Genomic DNA, 22,012 nt, shown 5'->3' with positions numbered 1-22,012 from the left:
CAGATAAATGTAAAATTTTAGTTCTGTAATAAGTTGTCATTTTGGTCCATAGAACTTTTATATTAATATTGTAAATGAGTTTTCTTGGGAAGTATTTATCAGTAGCACAACCTTCTAAGGTCAGAGGGAAACAGTATTAGCCATTTTTGTTTGGTTTGTTTTTTCAAGACAGTTTCTCTGTGTAATAGTCCTGGCTGTCTTGGAACTCACCTTTGTAGACCAGGCTGGCCTTAAACTCACTGCCTCTGCCTCTCAAGTGCTGGCATTAAAGGCGTGTGCCACCACCCCCTGGCAGTATTAGCCATATAGTGGTGTGTCACTTATTCCTGCTGCTTAACTGAGAATGGTGTTCCCGTTCTGTATCTTAGTCTATTAAGACAAGAATGAGTGAGGCTTTGTTTAACTGGTGTGTGTGGTATATGCACACTTCAGCCACAGCACCTATGGTCTAGTAGGCACCTGGGCTCACATTCTGGGCACGACATGCACATGTGGAGGTTGATAGAGGGCATCTTTCTCTCCATTGCTTTTCACCTTCATATTTGAAGCAGAATCTGTGGCTCTGAACTCAGTTCCTTAATCTGGCCAAATATCAGTTGTCTCTGCCCTTCCCTGGGGTTGCAGGCACGCTGTGGTGTCTGTCTTTATGCGTGTGCTGGGGATCCAACCTGAGGCGCTTCTGCTTGTGCAGCAGACACTTTACCTTCTGAGCCATCTTCCCAGCCCTGATGTCTAAGTTTTTAGATGCTGTACAGTTTTAGGAATGGCCTACATTCCTAATTGCTCTATTTTATTTTATTCTATTCCTAGACTAAAACATTTAAAAGGTGAAATACCCACAGTTGACTTCTTCCAAATACATAATTGTTTTTAGCTTTTATAACTAAGAGGGAAGAGTCTAGTAGTGCCTTCTATCTCATCTCTATTTCTTCTCTCATAAAATTCTAGAAATTTATTTATTTTTTATTAGACATTAAATTTTTCTAAGTCTTCTTCTAGTTGCAAAAGTTGAGTATCTGGGGTAGTTACTGAAAAAAATTAATTATCATTGTTCTTCACATTTGTATTCCAATAAGTGAACCTTCTAGATAATTATCTCAAATGCAGTATACAATTGAAATGCCTTTTTGACAGGTTTCCTCTGTGGGGGGAGGTAAGTAAATACAATCAGTGTTCATCTAGCATTGGCTCTACGTACAAAACTGTTCTATTACCCAGACTCGGAAAATATTACAACCAAGTAAAATTCTCTTGGGAAACTTGTACTAGAGACTGGCTGCAGTTTTCACATAGGAAAGTATGGTGATACAGAAATACATTTTATTATCAAGTTTTGAGAATATTTACAAAAAGTGGGATGTAACAAAAAATATAAAATGTTCGAAACAGTGTCATTATACACTACTTTGAAATTTATCACGTTTCTAAGAAACAATTACTTTTTATGCAAACACAACTTGGCTTTAAGACAAAGAGAAAAAGTTATGCAGGTTAAACAGTGGAGTAGTTACTCACCGCTAGACCACCCGACAGTGCCTTGGCAGTCTTTCTCTTTAGACACACAGGCCTTCAACAAAAACAGAGTGCAATTCACGTCACGGCTTGTAGAGCCTGATGATAGCATACAGCAGAACAGCCACTCCCGTGAGCTCGCCTCACAGCAGAGTGACGCACAATTGTTCCATCCTGTACGTGGTGGTCAAGCAGACCTTGCAGAAACGGAGGGAAGTCACCACCTCTCACAGGGAAAATTCATTCACAGACGTTCCTTAATTCTCGTCACGACTGCGGCATGAGAACAGTTAGAGGGCTGTGTGCAGGGTCTCCTGGACACACACATGGACAGTACACCATCAGTGGCTGGGCCGGGGAAGAGGGACGTGGGACATAGGCCTGGGTTCAAATTCATATTCAAACTCTCTGACCTTTAGCAGCTAACCTTGTGCCTCAACTTCTTTAAATGCATGTAGTCACGTGGCAATTGTGAGGATATTTTAAAGCATCAGAACTTAACAACACAGAGGCAGCCTGTAATGTCTCTGTTTCTTCAGGATGATTTTAATATTCAGTAGATCCCCGCAGCTGCTATCTCATCTGTGGAGACACCTCAGTCTTGGTCCGCTCACACACAAGACTGTTTCTCTCTCGCTACCTCAGACCTGATGGGTGGTAGCTGACTACATCGACGGTTGTTCCAGACTGTCAGAGATGTTCACACATGCCCGTCTTCATGGCCACACCGTGGATGGCAAAGGCAGCAATTTATGCTCTCCATTCGACAGATGAGAAACTAAATGCTTAGACAAACTATCTCCTGCCCAGCGCAACAAATCTAAAACATAGGAGGCTCAGACTCACACCCAGGTCCTCTGACTTCACTCTCTGCTCTTAGCACAGAGAAGGGACAACAACAAAAGCCCACTCTTGGTGACTAGAGGGAATGAAGAAACATAGCATGTTTCCTTTTCTTTGTGAAAATCAGAAAGTGCCTCAGAACTCCAAAGTTTTTAGATTTTGGAGGATTTCAGATTTGTTAGTCAGGGATGCTCAACCAGTGAAGTATGCAGATCTTTCAGTATCTGGAAAGCTAAAAACCTTCTGGTGTTCGACTGCTCAGATTAGAAATACCGAATCTATATTAACTACTACGAAAACAGCTGGCTGCTGGAGCTGAAGTGTAAGGAATGCTTACTCTTCCTTCACCTGCCATACTCGTAATATGGTCCCGCCCCGGTAAACTGAACTTTCATGTCTGACTTCAACCCACTCCCCCAAACTGCTCAAAATAAAATGCTGATTTAAAAATTGTAGATATTGCAGATCCCACCCAAAGGCTAGGGAAGAAGGGAAAGACACTGCTTGCCGTCTAGTGACATTTGCTATCACCGCACTAGCTTCCCTTTTCCTGTGGATTAATTTTATCTGTAAACTACTCAACCATGTGAGGGTTAGTTATGTAGTTAATCGCAGAACTGTTCCCACCGGCTGTTGGCATACAGCTTGCATTATGATGGTGTCAATTGAGAACATAGGTGTTGAGTGGCAGAGCTGAGTGATGACCGGCTGTATCTATTCATTTTGTAACACCAATTGTCCATTTATCCTAGTGGCCATTGCAACAGAGAAAAGGTGACAATTTTTATGCCATACAGATCATATTTAAGGATACAGCCCCCAAAAGGTTAGCAGTACAGTGTTCCATTTATAGGACCCAGAAGAATCAATGCCTCCAGCAGTAGACAAATACTAAAAGTCCTTACATATATTGTTAGCCTCATAGCAATCGCTGAACTACAAACCTGTTGAGTAATCAGCCTTATAAGCAATAACTAGACAGTCACAGGCTTTTTAAAACAAATGATGTAGTAACAGCAAAGGAGACATAAATTAAGTGCTAATTCACATTGTGCTAATGTGAAGGATTAAGAAAAATGACAGAACCAGTTATTGCTTATGCTGTAAGAATTTGTAACAAGTTTCATTCTGACGTCATTATGTGGTTTTATTACTCAGTTTCCCTTCATGTACCTACTCGTCACGAGCTACAGGACTGGCGCCACCAATCGTTCTATTTCCCCATGCTGTGCTTCCTTGGGATGGCAGAGAGCAACAGTTATGTAGCAGAGTATCTGTTCATGAATGAAATCCTTCCTCACTGAATTAGCCCGCTGATAATTAAGGATCTTCTTCCATATCATCTGGATTGGGGGCCATAATGAAATGCTTTGGGTATTCGAGGTTGTGTGTGTATGCGTGTATTTCCCAGCGAGCGTCATCACTTTCGTGTGTAATGTAACGTTCTCCAATGCGCGTTTCAAATTCTCTGAGGTCAAGCCAAGTCTGATAATCCTAGGAAAAGAAAATGATTATGACCCATAAAATAGACAAATACCGCAGTCCCCTCTCCTGTTTACAGCCTCAGTGACACCACTGACAACTCCTACCCCTAAATTCTAACTGTATTTTACATTAGCAATGCTAAAGATAGATCTTAAACTCTGAAGTCTGTATAAAGGAAAGGAACTAGTTTCTGGAAAATTCTCCTAGGCTTTTGAGCTAGTTAGTAGAAATCATCACAAAGACATTTGCTTTATATGGCTAGAGGCAGACATCTTACCGCTCAAAACAGGGGCAAGTGTTTGAATCTATTACCAGGTTGACTTACTTCTGCTCCGTTTCCTAGAAAATAGTTGTGCAGCTTCTCCGCTTACTCTCAAGTGTAGATTTTTGTCGAGACAAATCTCTAAAATCACTCATGGAGGAATCAAGCCAAACACAAACCTTTTAGTGGATGTTTAAAATAAATTGAATAGTATGCTTTGTTGACCTTAAAAAAAGGAAGGCATGAACGACTAAGTCCTTATTAAAGGCTCACTGCTTCAGTTCGTGGGTGTTTAACCACCTGTCGACACTGACTTGAAGGATAGGCCACAGCACTTCCATAGGCCTGAGCCTGACACAGATGACGCCTAAAGATTATCCTGAGAAATGTGCTGAACTCGTTGCTCTCCGAGTGGATTCGCTAGTGCAGACAAACTCACAGGAGGCTAAGAAGCAGACAGAATCTTTTTTCCTTACCTGTAGCCAAGGATGACTGAGAGATTTGTCAACACTGAAACGTTTTCTCATCTTCACTTGAAGCAAGTTGTTTATCAAATCAATTGCTAGATGGAAAGGCAAAATTAGATAAGAGTTTAGGAGAATTGTTCTCAAACCCGTGATTTTGCCTGCAGGAGGGCAGTTTGATCCATGTAAACATAGCATGAAGAAATTTTCGCTTCTCTAGTATATAGAATTTAACACGCAGAAGTGACCCATGTGAGAATGAACACCGACTCCTTATGGTAAGGGTACAAAATAAAGTACAGGTTACACGAACACACCGAAGCCAGATGGGTAGGCTGATGTGTACCAGTGTGACATGGTCCATTTCTAAACTATGCTGTGCCTTGACTTCCTCATCTGTGCAATGGAACTGTTGAGAAGATGAAATCAGCCTAACACAAATCTTAGAATGTGTGTTTTGCACACAGGCACTAAGTGTCCATCACTATTATTTGAGGATGAACAGATTCTGATTCCAGATGATCTTTCCTTTCCAAGGGTACCACAATGCTCTCTTCCCTGACCTGCTCTGACAAAGTGGCAGAAGTCACTCTTACAGACCCAGTGAGAATTTAAGAGGCAACAACAAAAGCTCACGCTGCAGGGTTTTAGCAGACAGGTTAGGGGTGATTTGGTATTTAAGGTGAAAACTTAGCACATTTTACTCAATTACCTGGAGAAACTGAACCACTACAAAATCAAGGCAACTATAAAACTATACATTGATCACAGACTGCATAATGATGCGTCTGGAATACAGATAAGAAAACCCAGTCCCAAGTGGCAAAGGTTTTCCCTGAGTCCTTCATTGTTTCCATGTTTTAAATTCCTGAATTCCTTACATCCTTGTCTGTCCTGCCCCTGGGCTCATGACCTGTGTCAGTTTCAGGAGCTCTTCCATTCCACCCGCTGAGTCAGGACGTAGGAAATGACTAAGCGATGACAGCAGAGGGCTGTGGGCCATACTGCCTGCCTTTAGAGCTCCGAGACAGCGTTGAGCTCCTTTTGTTACAAAGTGAAGCACAGGCTGTTGTCTTTTCTGTTGTTCCTGACACTCCTTCCAGCTTAGTGGGGTATTTATTAATTGTCATCCGGCCCAGCGTGTTTGGAATGGTAAAAAAAGACCTACTCATTCAACGGCTGGCTAAACCCAGCTCGGGACATTCCGTAGCGCTACTTCTACTACCTATGAGGGAGCTGTTTCCCAAGGATGGCACACTGCATCAGTAAACTTTATCCCCTTTCCTGCCTTTCTCCTGAACCTTCCCTGAGAAAAGGTCTTGTATAAGGCCCTGAAACCTCCACAGTACTGGGATTACTGTCCACCAACAGCCCTGCTTATTCTTATCACACCCAGAAGCAGGCATTACAGATGGAAAAGCCTTCACTAGTCATGAAAACTACAGCACGGAGCTTCCTGATGATAAGAGGACTGAAAACTGAACTGCAGACACAAAAGCTCATTCTAGGTATAAAGTGCATATGCTAATAGTGCCTAATCGAGGAGTTTACCATCTTCAAGACTGGGATAACTAATCACCAAAACATAGACTTAAGAAAAAAAATGCCCAACTGTTCGCCTAAGTAGATCTTACATAGCTTGGAGGAGGGGTAGGTCAGGAGGACTCACAGGCCAATCACAAGTTAGGAAGTCTCTGAAGAACTGCAGCAGTGAGAAGGAGGGGCTGCTGGCAGGGGGAAAGACCTGAGCAAGATGCAGGAAAGAGTTTAGGAGAGAGTATACAACAGTTTTGTATAACAAGTGGGAGGTGAGGCTAAAAAGGCACTTAGCAAGGGCCACACACGGAGCTGACAACTGCGGTGAGTTAAAGGGAAGTCAGAGTGGATGAAATGGCCTTCCTGCAGATGGCGCGCCCAGTAACTGGCGTTAGGGAAGAGGCTATTAGAGCCTGGGTGACAGCTGTGCCTGAAAATTATGAGAAAGCTGAGACAAACAGAGTTTAAGAGTAGGGAGTTTGGCTTTGCATAGTGGTGCACAGATCTCTGAGTTCAAAGCCATCCTGGTCTACACGGGAAGTTCTAGGTCAGCCAGAGCTACAAAGTAAGACCCTATCTCAAAAAAAAAAAAAAAGAGTAAATTATAAGCTGGGTGGTGGTGGTGGTGCACGCCTTTAATCCTTGGAAGGCAGAGGCAGGTTGATTTCTGAGTTCAAGGCCAGCCTAGTCTATAAGCTAGGTTGCTCCAAAGCTACAGAGAAACCCTGTCTCAAAAAAAAAAAAAAAAAAAACCAAAAAACAAAAACAAAGTAGTAAGAATTATAATAATAAACACAAGTAGAGTGGTCAAAGACTGGTAATGGATTAGGGAAATGAAATGAGGGCTAATGGTGTGGACCTGGAACTTGTTTCTTTTTTTACCTTCACTGGAGATCTCTCGCCATGGATTTGGTGGGTACATAAATGCAGCATTTTGGATTTGGTCATTTATATCTTCATCTTCATTGAATGGAAATGTGCCGCTGAGGCTCACGTAGATGATGACGCCCACTGACCACATGTCTAGGGAACGGTTGTAGCCTTTGCTTCTGAGAACCTCAGGGGCTAGGTAGGCTGGAGTTCCCACCACTGACCGCCGAAATGACTTCTCACCAATGATGCGTGCAAACCCAAAGTCACACAACTTCACCTGGAAATTGAATATGTAAAAGCTTATCAATATGCATATCAATACCTGTTCCTAGATATGTTCAACACACTTAACGAAAGGTACTAATTATTATACAAAAACAGTTCTAGACAGGGAAACTGAAATACTCCACAGAGGCAGACAGATACATCCACAGGTCTTGATATTACAGCAGAATGAAGAGCTAGCCAACTGCTTAATTTAAAAACAATTTGTATTCCATTTTCCAGATTCAGGGAGCAAGGGTTCAGTTCTGTTGTTTTGATGAGATGGGTGGAGGGTGCTGATCTTCCTTCACCTTTAAGGGAATCCCTTTTCTATCTCTGTATTAGGAATTGTGTTTCAGTTTAGAATCCTCAATGGTCTCTCAGTGTCTGGGCATATAAAAGTACTCAATAAATGCTTTGCTGTATGAAAAATAAGCTACAAAATAAATATTTTGAAGCATCCTTTATTTAATGACTCTTAGAAGAACAGTTCTTTTTTTTTTTTGTTTTTGTTTTTCGAGACAGGGTTTCTCTGTAGCTTTGGTGCCTGTCCCAGAACTAGCTCTTGTAGACCAGGCTGGCCTCGAACTCCCAGAGATCCGCCTGCCTCTGCCTCCTGAGTGCTGGGATTAAAGATATGCGCCACCACCGCCTGGCAGAAGAGCAGTTCTTAACCTATGGGTTGAGACCCCTTGGGGGGAGTCAAACAACCATTTCACAAGGGATGCCTAAGACTATCTATGGTGTAGCAGGTCCTTCTGTTTGTGTGTTGCTTTCAGTGGTTAATCAATAAAGAAACTGCTTGGCCTGATAGGGCAGAACATAGGTAGGTGGAGAAGACAGAACTAAATTCTGGGAGGAAGAAAGCAGAGTGAGAGAGAGCTGCCATGGAGCAGTTGAAATGCAGACATGCTGAATCTTTCCCAGTAAGCCACGACCTCGTGGTGACATACAGATTATTAGAAATGGATTAAGTCAAGATGTGAGAGTTAGCCAATAAGAGGCTAAAACTAATGGGCCAGGCAGTGTTTTAATTAATACAATTTCTGTGTGGTTATTTTGGGTGTATGCTAGCCAGGCGGCCAGGACCAAAAGCAGGCCCTCTCTCCTGTTACAATCTATGTATCAGATATTTACATTACAATTCATAACAGTAGCAAAATATCAGTTATGAAGTAGCAACAAAAATAATTTTATGATTGGGGATCCCCACAACATGAGGAACTGTATTAAAGGGTTGCAGCATTAAGAAGGTTGAGAACCACTATCTGAGAATATCTGTTGCCCAGGAAGCTACGTATCAGTAGGCAAGTAAAAGGAGGCTTACAGATGACAATGTCTACAAAACCACAGCACAAACAGATACTGGAGAGCAGAGGGGGAGGCATATTCAAATGCTGCTTGCCGTTTCTAGTATATGCCCTATGATATATGCCTTGTGAATAACATTAACTGCATCATAACTGAATCTGGGGACCCCTCTACTCAGAAATTTGGAGAGCACAGACCTTAATGTGTACTTGTGAGCCACTTATACACACTTAGAACCCCCTAAAAGTTTATTTCTTGAGACCTATTTATCTAAATATCTAAAATGTTTAATGAACTACAGCAATACAATAATAAAGTCTGAATTTAAATGACTCAGCTACTGATTCAAGCTGGCATTATAGATGACAAAGGCATGTCCTGAGTACTCTGTTTTGTATTAGGAGGGTGCTTTGTAAATGTCACTAACTCAAAATAGTTCTTAATCGGGTTCTGGAGAATGTCTCACCTGAGGAAATGGCTCTGCTGATGCAAGCAGCACGTTTTCAGGCTTTAAATCACAGTGCACAATATTCTTAAAATGTAGATTCCTCAAGGCAACAAGTATCTGTTAGGAAAACAGGTTTTGAGAGGAGCAACTGAGAGAGAGCAATGGCAAGCAGGTATGAAAATGCCATAATGAACCCCGGTTACTTTATATACTAACCCAAGACTGGGAGAAACAGCATAGATGTTAGGAGCACAAGCTGTTCTTGCAAAGGACCAGGTTCAGGTCCCAAGACCCACATGGCAGTTCACAACTGTTTGTAACTCCAACTCCATATGATCTGATGTCCTCTTGACCTCTAGGCATCACACATACATGATGTGCGCGAGCGCGCGCGCGTGCACACACACACACACACACAGAGACAAAACACACACACAAAATTTAAGGGTGATTCTGCCCTTGCAAAGGGCCTTCTCTTAATGCTTAGAAAATAAGCTAAACTCTAAGATGAGTTCTTGAATTGTATGATAATTTCAAACTTACTTTATCAAGATGTAGTTAAAAGTATTACTGTTTCACTTTTATTAAGGCTACTAATCCTTAATTTTTCAATGGCAAACATGGTGCCATTAATTCTTAGTTTTGCTGGTTTCAAGGTAGAGTTAAAATACCTGTGTGACCATGAATTTAGTAACTCGCTCTGGAAGTCGACTTTTTTCACTGGACAGAATCATTTCCAACATATCTCCATGAAGTTTTTCCATCACTACGAAGACTCGTTCTGGGGTTTCAAACATACACTCCAGATTTACAATCCCAGGGTGGTGTAGATTCTGAAGAGAAGTGGCAGGGTGTTTGAATGACCATTTTTAATAAAGAACTAATCTTACCACAAAACCAACTGAAATACTGCGATGATTATATGAATACACAGCTCAGAAAGAAACAGTTTACCCTCACCCCTCCTCAAAGAAGCTTCTTTTTGCATTAGATGGAGATCATTACAGAAAGGCACAGTTGATCAAAATTCAGAGACCACGGGGTACCCAACACCAAATGACACACCTAAACCCAAGACCAGGAAGTCTGATGCAAGACAGTTTCTTCTATATAGGACAGGGAAGCTGCATCCATGAAACTTCAATGATACGGTTGCCTTAACAAGACCTGTAAAATGACACTACCAGATGACACGCCGACACGGATGGGAGTAATCTCAGAGCCTACCCATAAACGGAGAGCTACAGTCAAATCATGACTGCCATGAGAGGGACAATCAGTCTGCTAAAAGGATGAGTCCCTGAAAGATCCAATCCCAAGCAGTGAGTCCTAAACACACAAACATATACATACATATGTATACACATATACAAATCAAGCCAGTAGATTGTATTTATAAATTTGCATGTATATATGTAATAATAATGAATAAAAAACTTAGACAGTAAACTAAAAGCATATAAAATGAAAACTACAACAAGAATCATAGGTATTTTTCCCAGTTGTGTACTGAGAAGTGGTTCAGTGAAGGGAGGGACTGTTTGCAGTGTCTTCTGTTATGTCTCTTTCCAACAAGATGTCTTTGTATTTTAAAGAAATAGCCGAGGCTGGCTGCTTTACTTTAACACGCACTCCTGCCTCCCAGACACAGAACTGACACCTGGATTTACTGTATTATTTCCTTTATTAATTCCATTTTTAATCTTTATAATTTCTTCTGCCTTCCGTAGTCATCCTTTTCATAAATATGTATTTTAGTGTGTGTATCTGTGTCACAGCGTACATATGAAAGGTGGTTAGAGTACAAATTATAACACGGTTTCATTCAATCCATGGGAAAGTTTATGTGGAATGCTCACTGACTAAATCTTATAGAACCAATTTCAGTAAATAAAATGTGATTTGAAAATTTTGTTTTACAAAGAATTTGCGGTATAAGTTCACATTATTCTTTTTCTCATATTCAAAGAGTATTAAACTTCATCTTTAAAATATATATACATATAGATTTTGTTACGTGTTCACACACTGCCAGGAGACCTAAAGCCACAATTTTGAACACACACACCCCCTCTCCCAAATAAATAAGTTTATAAGAAGGGAGTGTATCTAAAGTCACCTAACATGAAGGTAGTGTATCTGGTGACACCCTAAAATCACTAAATACCACTGATATAAATAACCAGAATTCACTGTGTGCAATAATTGAAAATCCCTAAATTCAACTCAGTCGAGGGTTCTGTTTGTGATCAAAGTCAAAGAAAAATAAATCCTTAGATATAAACCCTCATTTTTATTGTACATATTAGCTGGACAGCAACATTTCAAAATTAAATATAAGAAGACATCAACAACATACTCACACATAGCCTATGTAAATGCTACTAATAATCTACCTGAAGCTAGCTTGTTGGAAGCATGGCTTGAGACGAGCTTAGGTACCTACTGACTAAAACTCTGATTATCATTCCACTGTTCCTTACCAGTGATGATAATGCCAGAAATGAATCATTAATCAGTTGCTTAAACACTTCTCTCCTTCAAAGGAGCCTAAGTGCAGCAGACTATCTTAATTCCACACGCGAGCAGATGGAGGGGGGAGAGCATTGACTACTACAGGGGTATTTCTTCAACAACATGGAAAGCCACGCAATGAGCTAACGGGCATTGAATATGATTATTATTCACAACATTCAGAAGATAAACCATCAAGCTACATAACTCTCAAAGGAGATAAAGATAATAGGTCAAAAGAAAAATACAAGTACTTTATTTTATGTGATTTACATTCTTGCTAACAAAACTTCAAAATATACTTTAACAAGTTGAGAATGTTGGTACATATCTGTATTCCAGCACTCATGAGACCTAAAGCAGGAGGGTCACCATGAGTGTGAGACTATCTTGGGCTACAAAGCAAGCCTTAACGTCAAAAAACCAAGACAACAAAAATCCCAAATAAACCAAAATAAACGCCACAACTTTTAATGAAATAATACAATGCAAGTAACTTTGAATTAATAGACTAACACATTACTGTTAAAAGGCACACTTTTAAAACCAGTGTTTATTTATTTATTTTTTTAAAAGATTTATTTATTATGTATACAACATTCTGCCTCGATGTATGTCTGCACGCCAAAGGAGGGCTCCAGATCCCAGTACGGATGGTTGTGAGCCACCATGTGGTTGCTGGGAATTGAACTCAGGACCTTTGGAAGAGCAGCCAGTGCTCTTAACCTCTGAGCCATCTCTCCAGCCCGTTTATTTTTATAGTAATTAGTATATTCACATTATTTCCGAGAATCTGATAAATAAAATAATGACATAAAAATACAGCAGAAGTATTATTATCCCTGAATGAATTAAGACTGGATACTTCCTATCTTTAGAGATTTCACTCAGGAAAAAAAAATCTAATCAAACTAGTATTACAGAATAAAATACTAACAGCCTCCTTTAAACTTTTAAACATTATTGAAATCTTTTTAAAAAAGGACCTGCACTGTTCAGTATTCAAAACATCAAAACCAGCCTCCAAACCTATCCTTATAAGCATCATCAAAAATATTCACTCAGAAATCAAAACTCAAGTCTATGTAAGCCATTTTAATTTTTTTTGTTTTGTTTTTACCTGTAAAATAGCGACTTCATTCCGGAGTTGACTTTCTTGCTTTGTGGGGAATCTCATTTTATCAATTACTTTAATAGCCACATCCCTTCCAGTCTTTCTGTGTTTTCCTGTTCAAGAACAGAAAAGAATCAAACGGGCAGCTATGGCAGCTATATCAGAACAGGAAAGCTTTACTGGGACGTTGTTCAGACTGAAATTTAATGTATTTACTCTTGCATTTTCTGCTGCTCATTTTCTTTTCCACAGTCTTAAGAAATGAGATGCTTTCCTCTATAGCACTGCCCTGTAATAAAGGCAATTTCATGACCTGAAATGCCCAACATCTTTGTGAACTTTCTTACTGAGAAGTAACAGACTATGTTAAATGAGTTTTTAAATGCCCCAAGTCTTCAAAGACTGTCAAGATGGAAATAATGTATTTTATTTTATTTTATTTAGGTTCACTAACTTTATTTAACTTTATTTTTAGTTAGGTTCAGCAGAGTGATTACGTTATAGCCTCAAACTCCAGATTTTTGTATTCTAGACATAAAATAAGTATGCGACAGTATCTCATTCATTCATTAAAATGAATTAGTTGCCTTGTATTTATTAAGTGAGATCACTGTTTAAATGCTACAATTTAAGAGGTGAAAACAGCAGGTATATTTATTTATTAGCTCCAGTTAACACACAAGTGGTTGGTTTTCTACTAACCTACTAACTTGAAAATTATAACTGTTACAAGGACACAGGCCCCAGAATGTGACTGATGTAAGAGGACATGTTTGGAAAGATGCCAGCAGTCCTTCAGAATTTTCTCTTCCTTCATGAGGTCTTACAGAGACATCACTAGTCCAAAAGGGACAAATTTGAAGTTACAAACCACAGTGTTGTGTCTATGTGTAAGATCCACATGTTTCCTGTGTAAAACATAATGGCAGACACTGGGAATACAAGGGAAGCCCAGAATCTCTAAAGCTACCTTCAAAGTTCAGTAGGAAGATGAGAGAAACCCAAAGTGTTACATGCAGCACAGCATAAGGATGTGGCAGGAGCCATGGGAGCACACTGCACTTACTCCATGAAGGTGGGATGGGGAGAAAGCACATGAGAGGAAGCCCTTCACTGAGCCTGAAAACAAAGGAATGTCCACCAGAGGAGCACAGGATGGAGAGGGGCAGAGGGGCAGTACAGAGGTGTGCAAGTGTGACTGGAAGAAGTAAAAAGGAACTTCGCTTAGAGTGGAGGCAACCCAAGCAAGAAGAGAATGTGACCACAGAGAGAGTGGGCTTCGGGATGTACTAGTGCTAGTGTCAGATGTTGATTTTCTGAAAGGCTCACTCCGAGAGTGTGAAAGAAGGGTCCAACCAAAGGAGGAAGCAAGGGATGGCAAAGATTTGACATTTTATCTTGGATTATTGCTTATAAAGTACTTTCATGTACACATTAGTTTTAATTCCAGTAAGTCTATGAGCAGAGCAATTCAGTTTCCTAGTTTCATCAAGCAGATGATGAGATACTGAGACACACGGAGGCTAAATAGTTTCATCAGCATCCTTTACCACAGAGCATAATGAGTTCAGATATTCACCAGTTGTGGTGGTGCACGCCGGCAGGATTTGCTGAAGGAGGCAGAGGCAGGAGGATCATGAGTTTGAGGCCAGCCTGGGCTACACATTAAAAAAAAAAGAGAGAGAGTTCAGATAGTCAGACCTGATAGAAAATTCATGTCAACAGACAATGAATACTGCTTCGCACTAGAAACTAGTGGGGAGCATACTTCAGTGAACAGTCCACACAGCCCAACACTAACACATCTTTACATGTGATCTTTAAGAAGAGGGAAACTTACTACAAAAATAATTTCCTTATTCTGTTACTTTTAGAATTTTCCAACTGAAATGAAGTGATTACTGTTTTACCAGAAAGGACTTAGTTGAGAGGATGCAAACCAACCTTTGAGGAAAAGGGAACTTAACGAATCTGTGAGCTACAAGAATAACAGCCGTCTTAATATTTACAGTTTAGAAACTACATATATAAAAGGCTGTACTTGCTTACCTCCATAAACAATGCCAAACTGGCCAGAACCAAGCACCTCATCTGCAAAGATCTGGTAAACACTGCTGATGTCCTATCAAGGAAGTAAGCAAATATCATAAATGTCTCTGAATCATATAATTAAACACATTTTTAATTTTTATGTTAGAGCAAAAAGTTTTCTATGCTGATCCCTAGAGGCTGCTGGTCACCCAGTTTGTCTAACTAGTCTAGTCTGTGAGCCCCAAGCGAGTAAGTGAACATACACACGCATGCGCACACACACACACTCGACAGGAATGATGACTAAGTTTGCCCTGGAACCAGTTTGCCTAATCAGTGAGCCTCAAGCTAGTGCGAGAACACACACACACACACACACACACACACACACACACACACACACACGGTGAAAGCTGTTTGGCGGGAGGACTGATGCCCGACTTTGCCTTGGCCTCTACATATGCAGGTGCACCTAGATCCATAGCCCAAATCAACACCCAAATTTACACTGGGATTGAGATGTGTGTGAAATTCTAACACAGATCCACTCACTCAATGCTCCTCCCTCCTTTTTTTTTTTTTTGGTTACTGTTTGCTGCTCTCAGAACATTCAAATACTAACGTGGAGTGTGTAGTGCCAGAACTGCATTATGGGCACGACTGGTAAAAGGTGAATATAAGCCCATTTAACATATTCAAAGCTTCAGCCTTGAAGCAAACACCAGTGAATGTGTATATGCATATATGTTAAGTTGTAGTGAAGACTTTAAAGGTTGTAAGAACCATTTGTATAAGCTTATCAACCTCAATCCAACCTTTAATTTAAGTGATGAAATTACTTTTGATTCTAAACCAATGAGACAAGGGGCATTCAAAGCAAATGAGGCCAAAGCTGAATCTTTTCTCCTTAGCCATGGATGCACATCTCTCTAGGCTCCCGAGGGGTCATCCAGACGCGTCCTCTCACATTCTTAGGGTTCCCCTTTCTCTGCTCAATGTGGAATTTATTTTAGACATTACCAGGGCGACACAGGGGCTATATCTCCTGATGCTTGTTATCTCTTCCTGACTAGAAATTCATTCTTGACTCCACCTCAGAAAGCCCCACACTTCTGTTAGAAAACTTAATAGCTTGAAACTCCAGGTGAGAGAGGTTCTTATCCGAGAACAACACAAAACGACTTTATAATGTTTCCGTTTGTTTCTTCAATCTGATCCAAGAGGTAGAAAAGTATGGCTCCTGGCTCTTCCCCTGTGGCTTAATCCATGGTTAAGTTTTTAAAATAACTGGACAAATCAAAGTAATAGTTTGTGATATGTGAATAGTACATGAGATTCATATTTCAGTGCCACACATTTATTAAAATAGTCACACTCATTCCTGTGTAGGTATTTGCTAAAGTGGCCAAAGTTGGGTAGACTCTACCATGTAACTGTTTAATATCTGGTCCTTTACAGAAAGAGGCTGTCATACTGCTACAAAAGTTAGTATGCTTACACACAGCAAACTTAATCTACTCACTGAGGGTCCTCCATTTCCTGCTTCCTTCCATTTGCTCATCCTGTTTCTATGCATGCATGAATGTCTCCCAGCTCACTCCCTCAAGACTGGGCAAACCTCAGTTCATCCTCTGAGCAGAGCTCAGGCTGCACTTCTCCTTTGGAAGCCTTCTCTGTGATCAGGATAAAGGAACTCCACCTCATGACAATGCGTACCACTGTGTAGTTCTCATGCTACCTTCTAAGTGAAGAAATTCTTATTTTCATGATTAAAAAGAATCTACCTTAATTTCTAACCTAAAGCAGAACTGCTAGCTCAGGACAACATGACTACGAAGTTTAGCTTTGTATCTTAGCAACTGCTCAGTACTTGGGGACCTAGACTTAATTCTGGTAAGACTTTCACATTAATTTCTTTATTTTAAATATCTGGCCTGTACATATTGGATCTAATTATTGCTTACCACATTCTCCTGAACTTGGGAGTTAGATACGGAGATACTGGTGGCCAGATCTTCTGTAAAATATAAGAATGAAATGAGAAAAAGCACAAAAATTAGTATGTGACTTAATATAATTTACTAGCATTAAAATCAATAGCGTATTAACTTAAAAATACATCAATACAGATAATATATTCAATAAAATGTTATATCAATACTAATCCACCAACAAGAACTGAGTAAATAAAATGACACATCTATATAAAATAATACTCTATTTAGTAAACAACACAGAACCATAACTACTGAGTCAGAAAACTAGCCATGATGTCCTATTATGGGCAGCGTTGGCATGGATCAGTGAGAGAGCATTTGTCTATTATGTGAGAAGTGTAAGGCCCTGGATTTAGTTACCAGCACTGTCAGAATCAGATGAAGAAAAAACAAGCTGTAGGGTAGCAGGGTCTGAATTAAAAATAAAAATGTTACTTCTGGGGAGTGAGTGCTATAGGCTAGGGAATGAGGACTGTAATATTTATATCTCTATTCTGCTTATATTGTTTTAAAACCGTAGTGGATTTTAATTGTAATTTAATAAATAAAGACCGCCTGAAGATCTGAGAGTAAACAGCCCCACTGGTCAGCCTTTCAGACCAGGTTATGGTGACACACATCTTTAATCTCAGTAGCAACACTAGTTGCCATAGAAACTGGGCGGTGCATGCCTTTAATGACAGTGGTGCACACCTTTAATCCCAGCCCTAGAGAGGATTATAAAATGGGAGGAAACAGCTCTCAGTCACACAGTCTCCTTTTGAGATTCCAGGAAGTAGGATCACTATTTCAGACTGAGGTCAAGACAGTGGCTAGCTGTTTTGCTTTTTGGATCTTTAGGTTGAACTCCAATTTCTGACCTTGAGCTTTTATTAATCGTGCTTCATAAAATATAAAAAAGCATGCATCTGGAGATGGTTCAGTGACTAAGACACTGTCTGTTCTTAAAGAGGACCTGGGTTTGAGTCCCAGCACCCACAGGGTGGCTCACAACAATCGGTAGCTCCAGTCCTAGTGGCTCTGATGCCCTCTTCTGGCCGCTGAGGGCGATCATTCACATATGTAGTTCATAGACACACATAAAGGTAAAACAGCTGTGCACATTTTTTTTTAAAAAGCTCTCTTAATTTTCACTAAAAAGCTTAAATTAGATAAATTTATACAGTGGTACTGAAGTATACCATTATGTAATCCAGACTGGCCTGAAACTCTCTACAAAGACCATGTTGGCCTCGTACTCAAAGACATACACCTGCCTCTACCTTCTGGAGTTCTGGAATTAAAGGAGCATACCACCACACCCTGAAAGTAATTCAGATCTTTAAACAACAATCAAGAAAAGGCACGAACAGAATTAACGTGCCTGCCACTGCCTTTCAGTGGCTAGTTTCATTTTTTCTCCATGGTCTCCTCTATCTGGATTTATCCAGTTTTAATTTCTAGAGGTTCCAGATTGGCTATTGTATAGATAGCCAGAGCAACAAAGCAGGAGCAATACTAGGTTAAGTGCCAGGCACTACGCCAAGTATACTGTGTACATTTATTTTTCTTCCCACTTTAGATGACAGAGTCCAAGATCACACAGCAAAGTAAGCAACAGCAATGCGTCTACATTCGCCTATGATTCTGCCTCAGAGATTTTGGATATTAAAAATAAAATGTGTGTGTATATGTCTCTATCATTTCTAGGGGGAGGGATCTTAGTTTTGGTTAAATGTTATTTTGTCTAAATCTTCCCAGAACTTAAATACTGTTAAGTATTTACCATCCATTTCCCTATCCTTTTTCAGGTCACACTGAACAGCAAAGATGCACATGACTACAGCCTTCATCCTTTTGATTACTCCCGTCTCCCAAGTGAAGGCAAGACTACCTCCTCCCCTTCCTCATTTACCTCTGCCTATCCTAGTCTTGACTGCAGCCCAAATTCCAAACCATAATTTCTATTATGAAATCGCTACTTTTCCTATCCAGATCTCAGTTTCCACAGTGAAGCATTCCTTATTTGGTTCCTGTACTGTATTTTGCTACTTTCTAACACCCGTATATATCATATTCCCTTAAATAGCTTTTATTATTTCTCTTCTGAATTTTAGTTTAAGGTCTAAGATAATGCACAAAGAAGTTGCATAAAACAATATAGGTAAACTGAGATACACTTTATTTGGAAAGTAGTTGATACTTATTTCAATATAATGAATGAGTTGTTTCTCTATAATTCTCTATAGACATTATTACAACAAGGTAAAAGTGATACTGTACGATAATTTATTTACTATTAAATATTCATTCAACCTTTATTTAACTTGGGTTTAATTTTATAACGTGTTGGTGTAATACCCTCTCTCCTCTTTCTGAGACAGAATCTCATTATGGCCCTGGCTGGCACTTGCTATACAGGCCAGGCTGGCCTCTAACTCATAGATCCACATGTCTCTGTCTCTCCATTGCTGGAATGAAAGTCATGTACCACCATGGCCACCTCAGTATCATTTTAATTTCTGTCCTGATTAACTTAAAAGTAACATCATTGTGACTTAACAGGTTTTATGTGTATAATGTAGACACAGTACTTTATTACAGATTTATATGCCAGCAGGAAATAAAGTACCAATACTTAATCTCATGAGACTTCATCGATGCTAAGTACTGTAGCACTGTTCTTTAACATTAACAATTCTACAAAGTAGCTACTACTATAGAGAGGCAAAAAAAGAAAAAAAACCTGTCTCAGATCGGACAGAGAGCAGGCTGGTAGATGCAGAGTTTAAATGTAAGGAGATTAATTCTGTAGGTGTAGTTGTGGCTAGACACTGAGTCATCACTCACATATGTATTCTTGCATATGTACATATGAATGACATCCAGTGTAACTTTATGAAATTATTATCTAAAATAGTATTTCCTATTAAAGACAAAACTTACACATTAAAAATGCAAAATAGAAAAAGAAAAAAAAAAGAGCACAGTCACTCAAGTATATCTACAAATGCTCAAGACAAGGAGAAGCCACCAAGGTATTTCCACTTACTGTGGTCTTTCCCTTGACCTGGAGAAGTGCACACGCTCGCTTGAGGAGTTACAGGCATGAGGGCCTGGCGAATTGCTTTTTCCCAGCTTTGTGCTACATCAAGTCCCACTCCAGTGGCAGCGAGAACAGGGTTGTGAGAGCTGCTCCCATTATTCTCCCCAACAAAGTACACCACAGTATCAGTGATGATTTCAAAACAGTGTGGGTTACTGCCTTGTGAAATGCTGGTGAAATCTTGTGGAGAAGATACACGGAGAATTTCTGAAAGTGGAATTTCCTGAAATAAAAGTTAGTCATTGAAAAACTATGAATATATACTTGGTTTTATTCTTTAAATACACTAAAGAATCAAAGATAAGCATGTTTATGAATGCCATTAAGATCAATACAGTATACGGTATATGGATTACATTATGGTATATCTGTCTTAAGTGTCCAGCAATGCTAGAGGCAACACACAGAGTATTAGAGACTCAGGGCACAGGAGATGTGCTAGACGGGCAAGCATGAGGACCTGTCAGATTCCCAGAGCTGGAGGGTGGCAGGCAGGGACAGATGGATCTCCAGGAGCTCATTGGCTGGCTGGTCTTTCCAAAACGGTGAGCTCCAGACTTAGTAAAAGACCCCATCTTAAAAAATAAGGTAGAGGGGCTAGAGAGATGGCTCAGTAGTTAAGAGCACTTTCTACTCTTGCAGAGGATTTGGGTGTAGTTCCCATCCACATGGTAGCTCACAACTACCTGTAATTCTAGTTACAGAGGACCCAATACCCTCTTCTGGCGACTATGGGCCCCAGGCATGCACACAGTGCATATACATAGAGAGATAAAAAACCCATACACATAAAAAAGATCTTATACTTCAAGAAAAGGTAGACAAAAATAGAGAAAGACATCTGACATCCATCTCTGTTCTTGCATGTACCTGCAGATGCAATGTGTATGCACGGGTGTACATGCATGTTCACACACAAACACACATATACACAGTGAAATAAGGGAGAGACTTGGGGTGGAGCAGATCATTAAGACACAAGCAGAAAAGCATATGGAGGAGGTAGTTTTCCTCCATATCCAACACTCGTCAACTTCAATGAGTCAGTACCACTCAATAGCTGTGTCTCTGTGACTGCTCTTCTGCAAGCAATACCTTTAAGCTGAGCAAGAAAAAGAATCCCGGGCAGTGAGGTTGCTTATGCATTCCTTCTAGTCTATACGTTGGCCTAAACCATCAATTAGTTCAGTCCAAATATTAGGCCAAAAAACATAGGCAATTCAGCTTTTTTAGTCTGTGTGTATGTGAAAAGGAGCTGAAGAGCAGCTGTTCCAACAAGGACCTAAAATGACCACTGTAAACTATATTAGGCAGTCATAAGGATACTCACATAAAAATGAAGTTAACCATATAAAACTTGACTGAAACCAGAAAATACTATTTTAACATCTTATAAAATGCAAAACCCTTACCTTATAATATTTTGATCCAGATTCATTTTGAAACAATGTTAGACATTTGCTGTCAAGTCTCCAATAATGCCTCTTCCTCTATTAAAAACAGAAGGTAGAAAATGTGGTTCAAAAACTACTCCTTCCAAAATACTTGCACTTTCCCTTGAGTATCCACTCCTCTATTCTGAGTAGGCTTAAACAATGGGGCTTGAGATTCCAAAATACAGAAAAGAAACCTAGTGAAAATTATCACTCCCACAGTGACTCCCATCCCAGCCTACTCTTCCCCAAGCAAGCTATGTTAGGTTTTGAGGGATCCTTTTGTAGACGGTCACACAAATGTCTATGGATTATTTACATGCATAGATTTATGTAATTGACTTATATGCTAAATTTCTCAAAAGATACACACAGAGCTTCTTCCTGAGCACCAACAGCAAAGTGGTTCTCACTCTCCAACCATCCTGTTTTACCCAGTTCCTGGTGCTTACCGGTAAGGGCTTCCAGGATGAGAGCCCCCAGACCCACACTTCTCCAGTTCCCCTAGCTCCAGCTGAGAGACCTGAGCTGCACTTAAGCCAGGTCAAAGGTTTCTCAACTGGTCAATGTGCTGAGAACAAAAAGACTCAGTGCTCAGTTCTAAATGGTACATTGATATTTAGCCAATCACTACCAGGGCTCAGACATCACACAGCAGGCAGGAAGAACCAGAGGTTGGGAGGAGCCCTGTGAAATGCCACCTTCAGGGAATGGCACAGCTTTGCAATCATACTCATAGCAACTGTGGTTATTTTGCACAAGACTAAACCAGATCAAGCCAGAGAAAATCCTGGTATAGGTGGAGTGGATGATCCTCAGGTTTATCCCCTTAATGAGGAG

At 40.1% G+C, this 22,012-nt stretch overlaps 1 protein-coding gene across 3 annotated transcripts in view; it reads right to left on the bottom strand.

Annotated features, from left to right (window-relative positions):
- Positions 1 to 1,193: 1,193 nt before the first annotated feature.
- Prkd3 (protein kinase D3) overlaps positions 1,194 to 22,012 on the bottom strand; it is a 67,999-nt gene continuing 47,180 nt past the window's right edge. The window contains exons 10-19 of one of the 3 annotated variants that reach the window (XM_057769510.1): positions 21,152 to 21,229; positions 19,686 to 19,962; positions 16,622 to 16,674; positions 14,676 to 14,748; positions 12,633 to 12,739; positions 9,670 to 9,831; positions 9,017 to 9,115; positions 6,985 to 7,252; positions 4,579 to 4,664; positions 1,194 to 3,849 (exon numbers count right to left, since the gene is read on the bottom strand). In XM_057769510.1, the coding sequence (XP_057625493.1) occupies positions 3,676 to 3,849; positions 4,579 to 4,664; positions 6,985 to 7,252; positions 9,017 to 9,115; positions 9,670 to 9,831; positions 12,633 to 12,739; positions 14,676 to 14,748; positions 16,622 to 16,674; positions 19,686 to 19,962; positions 21,152 to 21,229 (1,377 nt within the window). In that variant the 3' untranslated portion in view covers positions 1,194 to 3,675. The remainder of the gene's footprint in view (positions 3,850 to 4,578; positions 4,665 to 6,984; positions 7,253 to 9,016; positions 9,116 to 9,669; positions 9,832 to 12,632; positions 12,740 to 14,675; positions 14,749 to 16,621; positions 16,675 to 19,685; positions 19,963 to 21,151; positions 21,230 to 22,012) is intronic. The other 2 variants (XM_057769520.1, XM_057769530.1) reach the window with 2 other exon arrangements.

This window comes from Chionomys nivalis, chromosome 1 (genome assembly GCF_950005125.1).
Source record: "Chionomys nivalis chromosome 1, mChiNiv1.1, whole genome shotgun sequence".
Classification (NCBI taxonomy): domain Eukaryota; kingdom Metazoa; phylum Chordata; class Mammalia; order Rodentia; family Cricetidae; genus Chionomys; species Chionomys nivalis.
Note: the sequence above shows the minus strand (reverse complement) of the source record. Positions and strands in the feature narration are given on the sequence as shown.